This window comes from Talpa occidentalis, unplaced genomic scaffold, assembly GCF_014898055.3.
Source record: "Talpa occidentalis isolate TD23 unplaced genomic scaffold, MPIMG_talOcc4v2.1 talOcc4.14, whole genome shotgun sequence".
Classification (NCBI taxonomy): Eukaryota; Metazoa; Chordata; class Mammalia; order Eulipotyphla; family Talpidae; genus Talpa; species Talpa occidentalis.
In genome coordinates, this window is record NW_023601433.1 from 87,674,859 (window position 1) to 87,695,571 (window position 20,713).

Below are 20,713 nucleotides of genomic sequence, written 5' to 3' on the forward strand. Positions count from 1 at the left end.
GCTGAGGGGAGCAGCGGGCTAGACAGGAGAGGTCTGCCGTGCCATGTTGGTATCTCCATGGCCAGTGGGGGATTGAACCCACACTGCAGAGGCTGCGGACAGCTTCACAATGCTTGCCCAACCGCCTGCGCCACCAGGGAGGCCCGAAACAATAAAGAATCTTTTCTTCATCTGCTTATCGAGCATTAATATGTGCAAAATCCGTAACGTCACACAGTCAACCGGGCTGCAATGGAGTTAAGTGCTCTTTGACTTGAAACTCACAATTGCTCCCTAATGGTACCGATTTGATCAGGTCCTCCAGTCTCCCCAGATCCCCACCTCTTCTTTGAAAACTGGGAAAAATAAAAGCAGTTACCAAGACTCGAGTGAGGATTTGAGGCAATAGTGCAGGAACAGCATCTAGCACATTAAAAGCATCAAAGGATGTTGGCTATTATCATAAAGTGCTGACGGTTTTAACTGTGAGATCCCTCACACACTTCACAGTCTGTGGACAGAGGCAGTCATGGCTCTTCCCAGTCTGCTGAGAAATTCTGAAAACATGCATTACAGCACAGGTTCTTGGGTGTGCTGCCCACGCCACCTCAGTATCTGGAAATAGTTTAGAAATGCAAAATCTTGACCCATTGAACCAGAAACTTTGGGGGTGGACCCCAACGATCTGTATCTTAACAAGCCCTCCAGGAAATTCTGACTCACATTCAAGTTTGAAAAACAGTAACAGCAGTGTTCAAAAGAATGAGGCCTCAAGCCAGATCACACTTGTTCCTATCTTGACCAGCTTTGTCACTTGTCAGCAGCTGCGATGTCCAGCAAGTAAATGACCTCTTAGTCAGGGACTTGGTTTTCCCAGCTGTATAATGGGGCTAAAAACAGGATCTAATTCATAAGATTGTTGTGAAGCGCTTTAGAACAGTGTCTGCACAAGTGCTCAATTGATGTCAGCTATTGTTCTTATTTATTGTTAATATAATAAACTACTTTTATTGCCAAAATATGAAGTATAAGAAATACTTTCCCCAAGTTCATATAATTATTTGGAATATAAAGGTGGACCAGTAATACACATAGGATATGTCTACAACGCTTTTTTTTTTTTTTAAAGATTTATTTTATTTATTTATTTATTTATTTATACATACAAGCACTGGGTACAGTCAGAAGTGCGGGAGGGTGAGAGAATTCACCAGAGCCAGAGAGGGGAGCAGAGCAGGCAGAGGGACCGAGGTACACTGCTGAGAGGAGCAGTGGGCAGGAGAGGTCTGCGCGCCATGTGGGACCCTCCTCCAGTGGCCGGGGAGCAGCCGGGGATCGAACTGGCGCTGCAGAGGCTGCGGGCAGCTTTGCAACCCAGCGCTCAACCGCTGAGCCACCGGGGAGGCCCTACAACGCTTTTTTTTTTAAAGATTTATTTATTTATGCCTACAAGAACTGGGGTACAGGCCAGATGCGGGGGAGGGGGAGAGGATTCACCAGAGACAGAGCGGGGAACAGAACAGGCAGACTGACTGAAACACACTGCTGAGGGGACCAGCAGGAGAGACAGAAGTCTGCCACACCATGTGGGATTCTTGCTGGCTGGTGGGGATTGAACCCGCGCTACAGAGGCTGCGGGCAGCTTCATAGTGCTGTGCTCAACCGCCTGCGCCACCGGGGAGGCCCTGTCTACAACGCTTTTTAAACAAAATCCCAACAACGTCATTGTACGAAGATTTAAAATTTTGAAAAACATACTTCCCCTGAGATTTAATACAGGCAGGCTGCAGTATGCAGCAGGGCCCTCCCCCACCCCCAAAAGGGGGCACAAATTAAGGTGCCTTACTCCTCGCTAAGCAAAGGGAAAAACGAAATGGGAAACAAAAGTAGGTGGGTCATGCTTCATGAAAATGGAACTGTAAATGCTTGGGGGCTATTATCTACCCACAGGAAAGTTCCACTAGCAACTATCTGGTGGGCCTATTTTGGTACATTAAACAGAACAGGGCTTACCCTTTTCTGAATATCTGTGGCAACACTGACTTCCCCTCCTGCTCTTGAAATTATCTTCAGGTCTTGTTGTCCTTCAGCCATGCACGGAAATCGCAAGGGTTTTAGAGATTTCCCAGTTTGGCATAAATGTCTGCCATCCTGGATGGGTGACTTCATCTCTAAAAGTTGAAGTTCTTTGGAAAAGAAATGGGTTGCAGGAAGGGCAGTGCCCAAAGTACTTGTTTTGAGTCTGTTTTTAACTCAGGTCGGAGGTTTATTCAGGGTGGAGAGAGAGGGTGGCATTAAAAGAGATTATGGCAAAGGGACTGACATCCTCCACCCGCCCCCGCCCCACTCCATCCAGGCGGCTCTTGCTCTGCCGCGGAATGTGACCACACACTCCTTGTGCAGTTGTTGAGAGGGAAATGAGTTTAGTCCAGGACCCACAGGGAATGCTGAATGTTTGCTTTAAGATTCTATCGGTATGAAAATCAACAAAAAACTATGAACCAGAGACACTTTTTGGGGGGTGGGGGATGGGAGGGGAGGGATTGGGGTCGGAATGGGGGGATTGCAATTGTATGGGGAATATCAAAATAAAATTTATTATTTAAAAAATAATAAATAAATAAATAAATTATATTATTATATTAAAAAAAAAGATTCTATCGGTATGAAACCTCGGCAGCAATCTCCAGCAGGATAGCTCATTACACCTTCCAGATATGCTTGGTGGGTACAGTATTTTGTCATTAATTTTTAGTTAGATAGCTGTGGCAGCCAGAGCTGCCTTTCAAATGACCCCTCAGGCAGCCAATGACATCACGATTAGAGAAAGACAAATCAAACCCACAGGGAGATATGTCCTGGCATCCATTCGGCTGGCTATTAGGAAAGCAAATATAAAACCAAAAATAAGTGTTTACCAGGATGTGGAGAAATTGGAACCCGTGCATTGTTGGTGGGAATGTAAAATGGTGCTGCTGTCATAGAGAACAGCATGGCAGTTCCCAGAAAAATTAAAAACAGAACCATCATGTGATGGAGCAATGACACTTATGGGTATACATCCCGAAAAGTTGAAAGCAGAATCTGGAAGACAGGTCTGTATACCTATGGTCACAGAAGCCTTATACACAATAACCAAGGGTTGGAAACAACCCAAGTGTTCATCAACAGATGGCGTGACAAACAGGATGTGGTATCTACACAGTGGAATATTATTCAGCCTTTAAGAGGAAAGCAATTTTGACACATGATACAACGTGTACAGACCTTGAGAACATTATGCTCAATGAAATAAGTTGGACACAAAAGGTGACACAGTGTAGGAATCCACTTATTTGAGGTCCCCAGAGTAGGTAATCTCATAGAGACAACGTAGAATGGTGGGGACCAGGGGCTGGGAGGAGGGGGAAAGGGGAGTGTTTGCATTGGTTTAGTTTCAGTTTTGCACGGAGAAAGTTCTAGAGATTGGCTGCAGAACATTGTAAATTATACCACAATTAACAATAAAAAGGAAAACTGGGTGGCCAGGGGCCAGGAGTGCTTTTCACCAACAGCTTCCCACTGCAGCACCTCGGACTCTGCCACACTCAGATTCCCAGGAGCCCCTGGAGGACAATGGGACACAGTGAGGATGCTGAGGCAGTGCATTTCTGTCCAATGTCAGTCAGCTCTAAAGGGCAGTCTTTGCGCAGGAGCTACTCAGTGGGTTGCTCAAGTCCAATCTGCTGTCCAGACTCTTAACACCAACTCTGCTCTGTCCAATCCTGCTTCCTCTTTCTTTCTGACTCTTGGGGGTCACCTCCACTAACTCTCTTGCACTCCCAGCTTAGTCTGACCCTCTGCTGATAGGAGTACCCAACCAATGGGAAACCGAAATATATGCAAAAATTTTAAACGTTATGTAAGCAGATACAGCAGGAGGTTGAACATCATTTCGTAGCCAGTGATGAAAACCATGTTACTCAAGGACCTGCTTTCTTTTTATGTAAGTTTCACTTAAAGTCGCAGTTTTCCAAGAACCTGTTGAGGAAGTTTTCCCCAGGAGCAAGTTTGATGTAACCTGTAGGTGTGCACCGTCAGGGTAGACACTAGCACGTGATACCAAGTGCTTGAAATGTGGTGAGTCCTAACTGAAATGAGTTGTAAGCATAAAGGGCATGCTGGATTCCCAAAAAGAAGTTGTAAATGATATCACTAATGATGTTTCAAATGATGTTTCAACTGACTACTTCCTTAAGCCAGAAAGAAAAAGAAAAATACTGGATGGTCTCACTCATAGCAGGAATTTAGAAAACCTAAATAAAGGATCAGGAAAAAGACTAATTATAATAAAGTAAAAATCAAAATCAACAGGCAACTATAAACCAGAGACACACTACGGGGTCGGGTGGGGTGGGGTGTGGTGGTGTGTGTGTGTGTGAGAGAGAAGGGAGCAGGATCAAAACAAGGGGGCGCCTCCCGGGTGGCGCAGTGGTTGAGCGCTGGGTTGCAAAGCTGCCTGCAGCCTCTGCAGTGCTGGTTTGATCCCCGCCTGCTCCCCGGCCACCGGAGGAGGGTCCCACATGGCGCGCAGACCTCTCCTGCCACCCGCTGCTCCCCTCAGCAGTGTACTCCGGTCCTTCTGCCTGCTCTGCTCCCGGCTCTGACTCTGGTGAATTCTCTCACCCTCCCGCGCTTCTGACTGTACCCAGTGCATGTACAAACAAACAAACAAACAAATAAATAAATAAAAATACATGCCTCTTTAAAAAAAAAACAACAAGGGGGATGGGAATTTCACGGGGATGGTAACCAAGATGAAAATGCATACATTGTGGGCCTCCCCTGGTGGTGCAGCGGTTGAGCGCTGGGCTGCGAAGCTGCCCGCAGCCTCTGCAGCACCGGTTTGATCCCCGGCCCCTGGCAAGTGTCCCACATGGCACGACAGACCTCTCCTGCTGCCCGCTGCTCCCCCCAGCAGTGTATTTCGTCACTCTGCCTATTCTGTTCCTGCACTGTCTCTGGTGAATTCTCTCACCCTCCTGTGCTTCTGACTGTACCCAGTGCCTGTATAAATAAATAAATAATCTTTTTTAAAAAAAAAAAAAAAGCATACATTGTACAAAAATGAAAAATGATGTAAAAATATATAAAATAAAAATAAATGAACTTCCTAAGTTTCTTTTTACTTTCCTGTGATTACTATAAAACTTAAAATGATGTATGTGGCTAACATTCTATTTCTGTGCAACAGTACTGTTCTAGAAAAGCACTGACAGAACTTTTTACATACTCCTAGAAATGTCTTCTCCACCCTGACTATCTTGTCAGGGCTGTTTCAGAGGTAGCTAAACAGAAGTTTCTGTTTGCAGAGGAGATGTCCAGTGGCAACAAGCAGTAAATACCTGGAGCAGGCCACATGCCCAGCCCCTGCCCTCCCCCCTCCACACCCTCATTATGTATACAAGTTGCTGGAAGAAAGAGCTTTAGATAATAGCCTGACTGTACCCTCACATCTATCAAGGAACTCTCTGGGGTAAGAGCTCCAAGTCACCTTTCCATACACAGATAATTACGACTTACATGTAAGTTGAAGGAATCCCTTTCAAGTTACCAGTAGTACTTCTTTTTTTTTTTTTTTTAATAGAGGCATGCTTTTATTTATTTATTTATTTATTTATTTATTTTTATTTGTTTGTTTGTTTGTTTATACATGCACTGGGTACAGTCAGAAGCACGGGAGGGTGAGAGAATTCACCAGAGCCAGAGCGGGGAGCAGAGCAGGCAGAGTGACGAAATACACTGCTGAGGGGAGCAGCGGGCGGCAGGAGAGGTCTGCACGCCATGTGGGACCCTCCTCTGGTGGCCGGGGAGCAGCCGGGGATCGAACCGGCTCCTCGGGCGCGGGCAGCTTCGCAACCCAGCGCTCAACCGCTGCGCCACCGGGGAGGCCCACCAGTAGTACTTCTTTATCATTAACAAAGAATATTTAGAAACCGACCTCCTTTAGTGAACAGGAAATGTTAGAAATTAAATGGCTTTTTCTTTGTTAAAGAACAAGTATGTATTCTCTGTGTGTAACTCACCTATGTAAACTAAGGCTAAAACTCCAGGGCCCAAGGCAGGGGGGGTCACTCAGAGAAATCTGATGACTGTCTCCAAGGTCCAGGTCCTCAGTGCGGCTCCCATCGACCTCTTTACTAAATGTTGAATTCACTTTGCAGTGACAATTGCTTCAGTCAGCAGTTCTGTAACTGAGTGAATATGGCCACTACGAGCTACCACATGTGGCTATTGAGCACTCAGTCATATTTTTTTAAATTCAATTGAAATTTATATAGCCACAGTGGCTAGAGGTTACCATATGGATAATATTGGTGCATTCTAGACATTATTGATGTGTGTATATATTTTCTTTTTCTTTTTTTTTTTTAAGAAATAAACCTTTTATTTATTTATATATATATTTTTTTTGTGGGACCCTCACTGGTGCCCGGGGATCGAACTGGTGCTGCAGAGGCTGAGGGCAGCCTCCCAACCCAGCGCTCAACCGCTGCACCACCAGGGGAGGCCCGTGTGTATATATTTTCACACACATATTTTTATTGAGGTATAACAGCCTCATAACTTAACGTGACAAACTTTACATGTACATCTTCATTTTTTTTTTAACAAATACATTGGGTCTCCCTGGGGGGCGCAGTGGTTGATTGCTGGGCTGCGAAGCTGCTCACAGCCTCTGCAGCGCCGGTTTGATCCCCGGCCGCCCGCGAGAGTCCCACATGGTGCGCAGACCTCTCCTGCCGTGCCCGCTACTCCCCTCAGCAGTGTATTATGTCATTCTGCCTGTTCTGCTCCCTGCTCTGGCTCTGGTGAATTCTCACCCTCCCGCGCTCCTGACTGTACCCAGTGCTTATATAAATAAACATATCTTAAAAAACAACAACAACAACAAAAATCCAAATACATTAACTCTGTAAGCACCACTGAGATAAAGATACAAGATGTTTCTAGAGGGCCTCCCCAGTGGCACAGCCCGTTGAGCACAGCCAAGCTGTCCCCAGCCTACGCAGTGCAGCAGGCCAGGGACATACCCACATGGTGCAGCAGACCTCTCCTGTCTTGCCCGCTACTCCCCTCAGCAGTGTCTTCGGTCTGTCTGCCTGTTTTGCTCCCCGCTCTGTCTCTGGTGAGTTCTCTCACCCTCCAGTGCCTCTGGCCTATACCCCAGGTCTTGTATAAATAAAATCTTTAAAAAAATAAAAGTGGGGGCGGCCTCCCTGGTGATGCAGGTGGTTGAGCACCGCACTGTGAAGCTGTCCACAGTCTCTGCAGCGCGGGTTCAATCCCAGCCAGCCACGGTGGAGAAACCCACATGGCGCGGCAGACTTCTCCTGTCTCGCCAGCTGCTTCCCTGAGCGGGGCATTTCGTCAGTCTGCCTGTTCTGTTCCCCGCTCTGTCTCTGGTGAATCCTCTCACCATCCCATGCATCTGGCCTGTACCTCTGTTCTTGTATAAATAAATCTTCAAAAAAAAAAAATGTTTCTAGCACCTAGAAGGTTCCCCTCATGCTCTTCCCTAACCTTGAGTCCATTTCCTTGGTTGATTATTATATCTGACAGATTCAGTCACGTTAATGAATGTAGCAGTAGTTTCTTTGTTTTTATTTCTAAACATACTCATATTTTTAAAGTAGAATTGTAATTTTATTTTTTTTTTTTTTTTTTTTTTTTTTTTTTTTAATAGAGGCATGTTATTTATTTATTTGTTTGTTTGTTTGCTTTGTTTATACATGCACTGGGTACAGTCAGAAGCGCGGGAGGGTGAGTTCACCAGAGCCAGAGCGGGGAGCAGAGCAGGCAGAAGGACCGAAGTACACTGCTGAGGGGAGGAGCGGGTGGCAGGAGAGGTCTGCGCGCCATGTGGGACCCTCCTCCGGTGGCCGGGGAGCAGCTGGGGATTGAACCGGTGCCGCTGAGGCTGCGGGCAGCTTCGCAACCCAGCGCTCAACCGCTGCGCCACCGGGGAGGCCCTAAAGTAGAATTGTAATTTTAAAACATGTTTTAGATTTATGGAAAATTGGGAAGATAGTACAAACACTGGGAATGTAATACACACCCAGCTTTTCCTGTTATTAACATCATACAGTAGTTGGTACATTTGTTACAATGAACCAAATCAATACATGAAAGTCTCTACTTCAGCTAAGGTACAACTGTCTATGTGGGCAAGGTGGTTATCACAGCCTAAAGCTGGACAAAGACGTAAAAAATTCTTGAACGTAGAAGCCAAATCTCGACAAGTAGGAAAAGAGAAAGGCAAATACAAGGAAGAACTTGTTGAGAAAATGCAGGAATGAGGATAACCTGTTGTGCAACCACAGTCTCCATGGGGATTTAGCCTAGTGTGCGTCCTTTGTCCCATTTCAAGATGTCTCTGAAACAATTTGTTTCCCTCCTGTTTTGTTACTGCCATGTAGCTCTGTAGATCTATTTTTGCTGTTTTGAGATTCATTCAGATTCAGTTTTTTCCTCATGTCCTTTTTCTGTTACAAGACTCCACCCACCATACATTACAATTGTGTTGCCAATTCTCCTGCCATTCTTCTTGGGGATGATAGTTTCTGATTTTCCTTGTTTTTCAAGATGTTGACAATTTTTTTAAAAAGATTTATTTATTTTTGCCTACAAGAGCTGGGGTGTAGACTAGAGGTGCGGGGATGAGAGGATTCACCAGAGACAGAATGGGGAGCAGAACAGGTGGATCTACTGAAATTACACTGCTGAGGGGAGCAGTAGGCAAGACAGGAGAGGTCTGCTGCGCCATGTGGGTCAGCTCCCTGGCTGCAGATTGAGCTCTCGCTGCAGTGGCCACTGATAGTCTCATAGTGCTGAGACCCAACCCCTTGCGCCACCAGGGAGGCCCCAAGATGTTGACAGTTTTAAGGAGTATTGTTCCAGAATTCTGTAGCATGTTCTTTAGGATTTGTCTGATGTTTTTCTCATGATGAGACTGGGTTGATGGGCTTTGGGGATGAAGGTCACATAGTCTAGTCATGACAAAGGTACATAATACCCATATGACTTATCAAGATATGTTGACCCTGATCACCTACCACGATAGTTTTTCAGGTTTTTTCACTGCAAGGTTATTCCCTCCCCCTTTCCATACTGTCATCTTTGCAAGGAAGTCACTATTTACAGCCCAGACTTACAGGATGGGGGCTTAGGCTACACCTTCTTGAGTTTATTTGGAATTCTGCATGGGAGAATTATTTATTTATTCATTCACTCATTTATTTATATCAGTATAGTCTCATGGATATTTATTTTTATTTCATTAGATTATAACATTATTTTGTCACTCAAATTGTTCTACTTGAGCCACTAGGAGCCTTCAGCTGGCTGTCTCTTTGACATCATCATCATCATCACCATCGGTAGGTTTTATTTTCAGTTGGTTTCAGCCCTTCTTTAAGAAATTTCGGGCACTGGGCCTGCCTGGTGGCGCAGCGGGTTGAGCGCTGTACTGTGAATCTGTCCGCAGCCTCTGCAGTGTGGGTTTGATTCCCAGCCAGCCAGGGAGAAACCCATATGGCGCAGCAGACCTTTCCTGCCTTGCCCGCTGCTCCCCTCAGCAGTGTCTTTGGTCCGTCTGCCTGTTCTGCTCCTTGCTCTGTCTCTGGTGAATCCTCTCACCCTCCTGCGCCTCTGACCCATACCCCAGTTTCTTGTATAAACAAATCTTTTTTTTTTTTAAAAGATTTATTTACTTATTTATTTATACAAGAACTAGGGTACAGGACAGAGGCGCAGGAGAGTGAGAGGATTCACCAGAGACAGAGCAGGGAACAGAACAGGCAGACTGATGAAACACACTGCTGAGGGGAGCAGCGGGCACAACAGGAGAGGTCTGCGGGGCCATGTGGGACCCTCACGTGCCAGTCGGAATTGAACTGGTGCTTCAGAGGCTGCAGACAGCTTCACGGCGCTGCGCTCAACCACCTGCGCCACCAGGGGAAGCCTGTATAAATAAATCTTAAAAAAAAAAAAAAAAAGAAATTTTGGGCACTATAAATTGTTCCAAGTTCATCTTCTTCCCCCAGGCCTAGAACCAGCCATCTCTCCAAGGAGCCTGCTCCTTTTACTGGAGAAAGGCAGACCTGATGCTAAGTTGCACTTGTTGCTACTGGGGTACACACACATATATTAACAAAACTTCTTTATTGTGGTAAAAGATACACAACATAAAATGCACTATGGTAACTATTTGTTAAGTGTGCAGTGCAGTGGTTGGGGGGAAATGATGTCCCAAAGGAACTCCACAAGCACAGGTTTTATAGACTCCACCCCCACTCCAGACCAAAGAGATGCAAGACACCAAGAACTACAAATCCCACAATGTCATCACCACTGAAGGGAGGACTGCTGGGAACTGACGGTGGTAACACGGTGGCCCTAAGTATATTCACAATGTTGTTGTCACCACCACCAGCCATCTCAGGAACTGCACCATCCTCCCAAACTGAACCTCATATTCATTCAACAGGGACTCGTCTCCCTCCCCATCACCCCAAGCCATTGGGAAGCATCATTCTACCTCCTGTCTATGGATCTGACTATTCTAGGTCCCTCACAGTCTAGGAATCATACAATATTTGTCCTTTTGTATCTGACCTGTTTCATTTAAAGGTACAACGTCCTCTAGGTCCGTCCATGTTGTTCAATGGTCAGAATTTCCTTCCCTAGGACCGACTAGTATTCACTCGTATGTACATACCACACACACATTTTTTGAAACATAAAATTTAAACTACAGGTATTGCTTATTTTTACTCCATAGTTTCGGTAATATACTTTAAGACCTTGTACTATAAAGAAAGGGATAGGTATTTAAAACCTACCTTCCCCCTACCACTATCAATGAGGGCTAGATAACGGAAACACATCCTCAGTCATTAGAGGCAACCTTACCTTCTAAGAATTAAAATCTGAGATCAGTTGTCTGCAGAAATCACGTGTAAGAATTCTAAAAGAGGTAGCTGAAGACTAGCGCAAGACACCCATCATCAGACCACGAAAGCACAACTGTACCCACGAAGTTCACGTCGTCACTGCACCCCGACCTATCAGAATAAGAAAACGTGATCAGAGCGCGGGCACCGAGCCAAGCTCGCAACGATTCGTGCCCTCCCGCCCACGCTCGGGTTTCAAGTCTGGGCTTGTTCCCGGGGCCCCCCAAGGTGGGGTGCCTTAGTAGGCGTTTACAGGGCCATTTGGGGACGTGCAAAAAACGCAAACTTCCAGCGACTCGGAGTTCAGACACCCCCGAACGGCACTTTCGCACTCCTCCTCCACGTCCCGGGGCCTGCGCCAGCGCGGCGCGGCTGGCGTGGAAAGCAGGCCTGCTACACGCCGGGGCCAGGCGCCCCAGAGGGGACGTACAGCTGCGCGAGCACCGACGCGCGCTTCCCGGGGAGCCCTGACGCCGGGCGCGCCCTCCCGCTCCTCAGACGACGCGCGCGGCGGGCGCCGGGAGCCCGCGCCGGGGCAACCCCCGCGGCCGCCGCCAGCCGCACATTCGACAGCCGCCGCAGCGGCCGTTCCATGGAGCCGCTGGTCTTCGCCGGGAAATTAGACGAGCAGAAACCTCACTCTCCGGGGAGGCGGACTCAAAACATAGCGATTTTTAAATTTCTTAAGGTAAAAAGAAAGGCGGCCAGAGCGCCGTGACGAATCTGCCGCCTCCAACGCCAAGGGCGGGCGCGGCGGCGCGAGCGCTCTCCTGACGCAGGGCCCCGGCGCCGGCGTCCGCGGGGAAGGCGGCGGCGCGCCCGGCTGAGGTGAGGGGCGTCCCCGCGGGCGCTGGCCCCACCGGCGGGAGGGCTCGGGGGCGCGGCCGGACGGTGTGTCCGCGCCTGCGGGCCGCCATGTTGAAACCCGGCGAAGGGGAGACTTCTGGGTTGTGGGGGGCGGGGGCCGCGCCCGCGCCCGCGCCCTGAGGAAGCGCCTCTCCGCGCCGGGGGCTCCGCGCCGGGGGCGCCCCGCCGGGCAGGGCCGGGGGCGCGGCGGTGGGCTCGGGGCCAGAGTTGCTGTTTAATGGTGACGCTAAGAAGCGGGTGGTCTTGTCCGCTTCTCTGTCCTCAGTGAAGCGATCTCTCACACACACACACACCCCCGCCCGCGCTCCACTGCTTTTTGGGGGGGTCAGGTTTGGAACAAAAAAAGTTCAGAGTTTTGCCTGGGCTGGTCGAGTTCCCCCGCGTTCGCCAGGAAGCGTCTTAGGCGCTGGAGATGGGGCGAGCAGACAGACTGAGGTGCGGATGTTGCGTGTTGGGAAAAGTGGGGCACAGTGGAGCCGCGGGGGGTGACCTGCACCCGGGAGAGAACCCGGAGGGGCGAGAAAAATTTGCGCGGGAGGACGTGGAAGAGAATATCCCCAGCAGGGAAGCTCCCCAGAGGAGTCAGGGAGGACGGATCCACCCCGGCGCGGAGGGTTCTGTGATGGGATCTGGGGAGAGGCCGAGGGCTGCGTGCTGCTCCATGGACTTTGGCATGTTGGCTGGGAAAACAAGCTCCACAGTGCACCCCATAAGCCGTCACTCCCCCTACATAACCCATCAGCGGAAGAACAAAAGCAAAAAGATCCTTGCGGAAGATGGGAATCAGAGGAGAACGTTCTAGATAGCGTGTTAGCAGACATCTACATCATACACATGCCACAGAGCCCTCGCACGACAATCCCAGAGGTGGTCACACAAGCATTCATAGCCTCAAAAATGCTGGGGAGCCCCGAATTTATTATCCTAGCAGGTTGGGGTGAAGTAATGATCACGTGTCAGACTCTTCCAACTTCCTTACCCTCCAAAAAAGTCAGTCTGCGTCAGATTGAAGGATAGTGGCTGTGTGCTTGCAGGGCTCAGCTCACCATCATGATCCATTCTATGCTCTGAGGCATAGAGGGTTCATCAACCAGGGACTGAGGAGAAACCCCACATCCCCTGGGAAGCAGAGCGCCTGCTCCTGGGCTCACTGTGATGCCAGCTTGGCGCCTGACTACTGACAGGCCCAGTGCTGCCACCAGCCCCATCTTCCCTGCTAGTTCTGTTTTAAAGTCCTGCCCTTTCAGGGCTGCATCCTGAAGTATTTATAGATGAGTGATGTAATATCTAGAATGTGCTTCAAAAACAGTTCAAGTGTCAGGATGTGAGTGGGGGCAGAGATGAAACAGACTGGCCACTTGGGGCTCCTGGGGGAGCCAGAGGAGGAGCTGGTGGAGAGTCACTGTGTCCCTGTGTCTCAGTGCGTGTGACGTGTGTCCCTTCTTCTACATGAAGTTTGTGGTTTTAGAAAGCGCCGTTCTCCACAGCACTTCCATGCCGCCTTTGCTGTAATCACTTAAGTCTCTGAACACGAGCCTGGCTCATGATCCACATTGCCATGTTCTGAGTGAGTGGACAAGCGTCTTCCCGTGGCTAAACAGGATGGGACATGTATGGAGCCTCTTGAGAGGGAGGAAAGAGCGTCCCTGGAGCCCACGCCCTGGCTTTTATCCCATCTCCCCAGTTTCTAGCTGGGAGCCCTTAGCCTCTGGGAGTTCCTTCCCTCCTCAGAGAAGGGGTGGCCCATCGCTTCTGCTTCCTGGGCTGGTTGTAGGACTAAGTGTTAAATGCGCAGGCCCCGCAGGCCCCGCAGGCGCTACTCCTAAACGCTTCTGTTACTCCCTTAGACCATGAACGACTGGATGCCCATTGCCAAGGAATATGACCCGCTTAAAGCTGGCAGCATCGATGGCACCGATGAAGACCCGCACGATCGAGCAGTCTGGAGGGCTATGCTGGCAAGATACGCCCCCAACAAAGGGGTCACGGGGGACCCCCTCCTAACCCTGTTTGTGGCCAGACTAAACTTGCAGACCAAGGAGGAGAAGCTGAAGGAGGTGTTCTCCCGCTATGGGGACATCCGGCGGCTGCGCCTGGTGAGGGACTTGGTGACGGGCTTTTCGAAGGGCTACGCCTTCATCGAGTACAAAGAGGAGCGTTCTCTGCTGCGCGCCTACCGCGACGCCGACGGCCTGGTCATCGACCAGCACGAGATATTCGTGGACTACGAGTTGGAAAGGACTCTCAAAGGGTGGATCCCCCGGCGACTTGGAGGAGGTCTGGGGGGGAAGAAGGAATCAGGGCAGCTGAGATTTGGGGGGCGGGATCGGCCTTTTCGAAAACCCATTAATTTGCCAGTTGTTAAAAATGACCAGTATAGAGAGGGGAGGCGGGAACGGAGGGAGCGGTCTCGATCCCGGGAGAGACACTGGGACTCGAGGGCGCGGGATCGAGACCATGACAGGGGCAGAGAGAAGAGATGGCAGGAGCGAGAGCCCGCCAGGGCGTGGCCTGAAAATGACTGGGAGAAAGAGAGGGACTTCAGAGATGACAGGGTCAAGGGGAGGGAGAAGAGGGACAGAAGTAAGTAGCGCTCAGCAGCAGCACCGGCCGGAGGAGACGGCACAAGTAAAGGCCTTGCTGCTCTGATCGCTTGGATACGAAGGACGAGTCCCTGCTCGAGCGCAGCTTCCTGACGCTGCCGGGGTTTGCAGTAAGTTTCCTCTCCAGTCTGTGACCCAGATTCAGGCTGAACATGCTGACACTGTGAGTTAGTCCTCTTCAAGGTCACATTCTTTAATAAGCTTGAGAAACAGACTCGTCTCACCAGCATCTGAGTAGAAAGGCACGTGTTTCGTCTCTTCCCTCTGGTTTGCTGGCGACGGGATGTTCAGTCTGCACTGCTGGGGGCTCTGAATAGATACCACTGCAGTCACATTGTTCAAAAGTGACTTCTTGCATTTTTGTTCTGTCAAGGGCTGTGTCTTTGAAAGTGCAGGTTCTTAAAATTCAAACTGTTTCATACAAAATAAATAGCTGATTTTGTCTGGAGACTCACACCTTCATAGGCGGGTTTTGCACAGGAGTATCACTCACCGGTGCACAGGGCACCTGCCCTATCTTAAAACTGCTGTCAGCTGCTAGACGTGTTCTAGAAAAATACACTCTGGATTTCTGGTGCAGAAGTTTGCTGTCACCCAAGTCTCAGAAATCAGCGTTGCAGGAACACATTCTGCTGTCACCCACATTTCAGGACAAAGTGCTCCCAAAGTGTGTCCTGGGCCAGAGTAGGCAGGTGCTTCAGCTGAACAAGAGTGCTCCACAGTAGAGAGGCTCCCTGGTGGTTACCAATCCGAGGATCAGAACAGGAGTGGGTTTTAAAAATCTGCTCGCTCAAACCCTACCCTGGGCCCAGGGCAAAGTCTGGTGTGGGACCTGGTAGCCATAAAAGAGAAAGAAATGGGTAGCCTCACCACAGCAGGGGCTTTAGCAGTAACCTTCAGAGTGATGTGCCCTCTGACCTAGCTTCTGGGTTATTTTACAGACCGCCACGCTGTGGGACAATAAAGGCTAGGAGGTGGGGTCCCCATTGTCAGTGGGGCCTGCGTGCAACTGGCTCTCCAGTAGACGGCTTCCTCACCTCCCCTTGTGATACCTGCAGCTGGGTCATTCTTTGTGGGGCTGCACTGGGCCTGGCAGGGTGCGGAGCAGCACCCCTGGCGCCTACCCACTGTGTGCAGCAGCACCCTCCCTGCCTGTTGTGACAACCCAAACCCTAAACTGCCCAGTGACCCCGGTGGGGGAAGGGGCAAATCACCAGGGTGGAGACCCACTGTCTCTACTAATATGGCACATTCTCCAGGATACGTGATGAAGAAAAGCACAGAAGAGCATGTATTTAGGGGAAGAGAATGCAAGTAAACGTATTTCTTAACATAATTGCTTATATTTTTATGAACTATTTTAGGAAAGCTACTCAAAGTGGTCATACTAGTTGCCCTGGGAAGGGCAACTGAAGGTTGTGGTGGTGGTGGGATGGGGGTTCCTCAGTACAAATGCTTTTCTACTTTTTGAGAATAATAATTCTAGTGGCAGTCAGGTGCAGGAACCTCTGCTCTAAGCCAGCATCATCACATTCAGCCCACTGGAAACAGTCCATGTGTGTTCTGTAAACCCACCCCATGGCTTCTCAGCAAACACTGTAGAATGCCACCTGTCCGGTGTCTGTGGGTGCTGTTGTTAGGAAGTGCTTGCTACCTCACCAGCCTTGAGCCCTGGGTGCCCTGTGGGTGGAGAAAAGGTATTATTTGGGTAACCCCCCCCCCACTCGCCAGGTGTGCCCAGGGCACCTGGCCCCTGCCACCACAGCCCCGCAGTCAGCCAGGTGTAGGGTCCCCAAGTCATTATTTCACCCCTCTCTGGCGCATGTCCATCCCCACCCACCATCCCACATCCCCTTGGGGGGCACCCATTCCCAATCTGTTTTAGGGTATTTGTAATCTTCTTGGCAGGGGGCTACCTATTGGTACAGTGAATGCTAGAAGGAAAAAGGATGCCAAGAAAAAAGTCCACAAGAGAAACAGAGCAACAATGTCTCATCCTTAGCAACTTTGTTTGGTTAGTACTGCGCAACTCACAGCAGATTGCAAGGCACTGGCCTTGAACATTGGACATGCTCTAGGCATTAATGGTAACGAGGTGCGGTCCACAATGGGGGGCTCTTGAACAGCTGTCTTTAGTTTGTGGGTGGAAATGCTGTTGTCCGTGTTTCCTTTTGCCATCTGTCTGTCTGAGCTAGTCCAGCAGGTCCTGTGTCTTGGCAGACCCTACTTGTCTAACCTAATCCATCCACCCCCTAGGGACACAACTCATGCAAAGTTGGCCCTGCTTGCGCTTGTGACCAGCACCATCATAAAAGCTCTACGCGGAGAAGTTCACACGAAGCAAATCAAACAGCAGTTGCAGTGGCAAGTGATGTATTTGGCTTAAAGAAGTTACTGTGTCACTCAGGTTAATGCAAAAGTCCTGCCTCAGTCCATGGTCTATTAAACATATATCCTAAGGGATTGGCATTGTCTATTATAAACGGGGGAGCCCTGGGTATAAATAAACATTTCTTTCGCGTTTGGCATCCGTTTTTCAATGTGCTTCCTCAAAGCAGACAGTTTGTTTGAGGGATCAGTTTTGAGGGTGCATCTGCACCGAGCAGTGTCCACGGTGGTGGCACCTGGGGGGCCAGGTGCTCGGCGGACGGTCCAGGCTGGGGGCGGCGGTGGGCCCGGTCACAGGTGCTGCAGTGCTTCCTGTCCTTGCTCCGTGTAGCCGTCGTCGCGGTGGGAGTTTGCCCACTGGCCGAAGGTCTCCTGGATGTGCACGTTTCTCTGCGTGTTGGCCAGGCGCTTCTTGTCTCGGGAGAAGAAGCTAAAGCTTTTGGGAGAGAAAGAAAGATATGAGCGCCCGTCCTTGGCTGAGCACGACCCGCTTTTGCGATGCTGGGACACACAGCGGCAAGTGGGGAAGGGCGCACATCAGGTGTTAAAAAAATTGGGGGTGCAGGTCAAAGTTATTCTGGAAAGCAGCAGGGGGCTCTGCAGGTCACTGGCACGGTGCCCGGGAGGTGACAGTGTGAAGAGGGTGTGAATGAGGGTGGAAGGTAATGTGTCGCCCACCTGAACCCTGCGGGATTTCTCCTCATGACCCTCCAGAAACATCGACAAGGGCCACGGGTTTCTTTCCCCCGGTGATGCAGAGGAAGTCATACTTGAAAGCCAGATAGGACGTCAGATGATAGTGATGTAAGCAGCTGGGGGCTGTTATGAGCCGTTTAATGTGAATCGGGACCCTACATGAGCAGCCCATCAAAGCCCAGGCTGTGTGGCTCTTACCGCTTACGATGTGGCAAATGTAGGGAGTCAGCGGTAAGAAAATGTGACAGCTCAAAAACGCATCAAGCGTGGTACGCATGGCTGCCTGGGGGATCAACGTGAGTATAGCACATGGGCAACTTCTGACAGGTGTGTCAAAGCCTGATGAGAGCCGTTACATGCGGCCACAGCCATGAGCTACACGGCCTGCGCGGACAGCCATGACCACAGCCTTGAGCCCTCGGCGGACCGCCCGCTGCCTGGAAAGCAAAGGTAGAAATCACCCTCGAGTAGCCACGCGGCCCATGAAAGCAGGTCCCCTTCAGCGCCACTAAGCAGACGAGGACCGTGGCCGGGAAGCTCGAGCTGGCCCGCCACGAGTGTTTGCCCGGAACCACGAGTGTCTGCTGAGCTGCACCCGCCCTCGTGTGCGCCCAGCCTCTAGGAAAGATCCCTTCTCTCCTCACCAAGTTCTCCACTCTCAGATCTCGGTTTCGGCGCTTGGGGCGAGATACAGTAGCTGTGTTACACTTCCCGGAATCAAGTCATTGAGCTCCGAGCTCCCATGTGTGCGTGTGCATGTGCATGTGCGTGTGCGTGTGCGTGTGCGTGTGCGGGCTCAGATCGCCTATAGGGTTCAGATTTAATCACAACTGGGTGAAAATGATTTTACGATTCGGCGGTCACTGGCTCTCACGGACACTCACTGCAGGGAAGAAAGGGCTCTTTCAGCCACACGCGGGGGCGAGTCAGTGTGTCTGGTGGGCTCCTCCCTGCCCGCTGAGGTCTCTGCTCGACAGCAGGTGTGTGCGCGGGACAGGGGAGGCGCGATTCTCGCGCTGGGCTGCTTGTGATCGCTCTCGTAGTGTGGTCAGGGAATGAGCTGGCCGGAAACACAGCAGCAGCAACGTCCGATGACACCTCACCTCCCCCTGACAAGAAAGCAGCAGAGCACGTGGCACTGCCTGGCCCAGGGTCACAGACAGAACCAGACGTGGGCCCTTCCCTCTGCTTTTCCTTCTCTCTACAAGGCCAGCGGGCTCACTGGCCATGCCTGGGCAAAACAAAGCCATTTAGAAAGCTGGGGCGTGAGGATCAAAAACAGTGTTAGTGTCACTCTGGGGCGGGGGTGTCACAGCAGGCGGCGATTACTGACCCGTCACTTAAGGGACCGTCTTTACTGGATCATGGACAAGGTGGTTTTAGAATGGAAACAGAAAAGACAAAAAGAATTATTGGTGACAGAGCCAAGAATCCAGAGGCGTCACTCGTGCAGCCTGGGCGTCCCGAGGGCACGTGTGAAATTGCACTTGATGCCCACGGCACTCGGGGTGCTCAGGCGGTGGCCATGCAGCTGAAGCGGCCAGCGGGCAGGCAGCCGCACGGCAGCACACTGCACACGCCAAAGGCACAGCTCAAAAGGCAACCAAAGAACACAGTGCCTACGAGGGGGACAAGTCGTCGGACGGGCTGCAGGGTGGGGTCATCTAGGATCAGTCCGGCTGCGACCATGGGCATTATGGCCGTAAAGATCCTGGGCGAGAAGTACAGACAGACACAGGAGATCAAACGGGGAGGTGTGAGAAGTGGACATGGCGCTCGCAGACAGGGAGGCTGCGTTGGGGGTATGCTATGGGCGTGACGGTCCCTCTACCCACAACCCGTATGTTGGAGCCCTCGGCCCCTGGGTGGGCACGGCTCCCATGTGCCCGGCGTGCCTCTGAAAGGGGGCACCTGACATGACCATGGCTCTGGGGAAGGCCCGTCAGGAGGGAGGCAGAGGTCCACGGGGTGAGGAGCCACACGCCAAGGAAGACCCAAAGTCACCTGCAGCCCCCAGAAGCTGGGAGGGGTGCGGATCAATCCCCCCACGGAAGGAACTGATGCGGCTGACCACTTGGGCTTGTGGTCTCCAGCACCGTGGGAGAACATGTTCCTGATGTTTAAGCCACGGTCACAGCAACCCCCAGCAAAGGAATCCAGGGCGTGACAGAGGCCCCGAGGGCAGACAGGGTGGCCCTGCAGCCCGGTGTGCGGGAGGAGGGCAGCCACCTGCTTCCAGGGAGGGGGAGAGTTAGGGGTGACGCTCCTGGGGGCTTCCAGCACGTCTCCCCCACTGCTGTGAGCTGCTCCAGGCAGGAGGGTGACCGGGGGAGACCGGCGGCCACAGTGGGTGGCAAAACGAGAACTGATGCAGCGCACCCGCATAACCACAGCCTGCCTGGCCACGGCCCGGGGAGCAGAGCCCGCAGCGTGCTGAAGTCCCTTCTGGGCCGGGAGAGGGAAGAGGATACGCAGACCAAGCTGCCACAGCTGCTTCCGAGCAGCTTTGATTTTGTTATTTTTTAGAGGCTGGCTGGGAAAAGCCGTGGCGTGATCGTCTCAAATGAGGCTGGGACTCTGTGTCCATCACCTTTGACACACTGCAGGGCGGCTGGCCTCAGGGAACTGCTGGTGGCTTCTCATGGTGACAGCAAGAGGAGGCTTTCACCTTTTGCTAAATGGACCTGGTCATGAGTCGAGGCTGGCGGGGACATGAGCCTTCCAAGGCTCCAAGCCACACGGTCCTGCAGCCACCTCAGCCAGGACCCTTCTTAGCATAACAGGGAGCCCCCCAAGGTCACAGTCACTGTTCAGGGGATAGCCCCGCTCTTAGGGTGAGCGCTTTGTCTGGAGAGAGGTTTGTCCACCTGGAAATGCTGGACTTCATTTGGGGCCTGATTGATTGGGGCCAGACGGAAGCACAGGGGTCTTGGGAAACTTGGAGGCGGGTGCTGGGCCGCCTTGCCTCCCTAAGCCAGGTGCTCTCTTCCTTCCAGGTGCTGCCTCCCTAGCCCAGGTGCTCCCTCCCTAGCCCAGGTGCTCCCTCCCTAGCCCAGGTGCTCCCTGCACAAGCTGCCACCTCTAGAGGTACAGCTGCTTCCACGAAAAGACCGGCTTGTTTGGGCCAAAAGCTTATGTCCTGAATCTGGTGTCGCTGGTTTGAACACCCCCAGCCCTGCTGAATAT

General features: G+C 51.1%; 2 protein-coding genes across 6 annotated transcripts in view; one reads left to right on the forward strand and one right to left on the reverse strand.

Moving 5' to 3' along the window:
- Positions 1–11,534: 11,534 nt before the first annotated feature.
- On the forward strand, positions 11,535–17,050 carry SNRNP35 (small nuclear ribonucleoprotein U11/U12 subunit 35). Of its 4 annotated transcripts, none has more exons than XM_037511290.2 (2): positions 11,535–11,661; positions 13,688–17,050. In XM_037511290.2, exons 1-2 carry the CDS (start codon positions 11,566–11,568, stop codon positions 14,429–14,431), a joined length of 840 nt encoding a protein of 279 aa, XP_037367187.1. In that variant the 5' UTR covers positions 11,535–11,565; the 3' UTR covers positions 14,432–17,050. The 4 variants fall into 4 exon arrangements, with proteins under 4 accessions (XP_037367187.1, XP_037367188.1, XP_037367189.1 ...); XM_037511291.2 differs by lacking the exon at positions 11,535–11,661 and adding an exon at positions 11,754–11,801; XM_037511292.2 differs by lacking the exon at positions 11,535–11,661 and adding an exon at positions 12,041–12,275.
- Positions 16,283–20,713, reverse strand: part of RILPL1 (Rab interacting lysosomal protein like 1) — a 29,190-nt gene continuing 24,759 nt past the window's right edge. The window contains exon 7 of one of the 2 annotated variants that reach the window (XM_037511288.2): positions 16,283–17,267. In XM_037511288.2, coding sequence (XP_037367185.1) covers positions 17,123–17,267 — 145 coding nt within the window. In that variant the 3' untranslated portion in view covers positions 16,283–17,122. Of the gene's footprint in view, positions 17,268–19,024; positions 19,239–20,713 lie in introns of those variants that run through there. The other variant, XM_037511289.1, reaches the window with a different exon arrangement.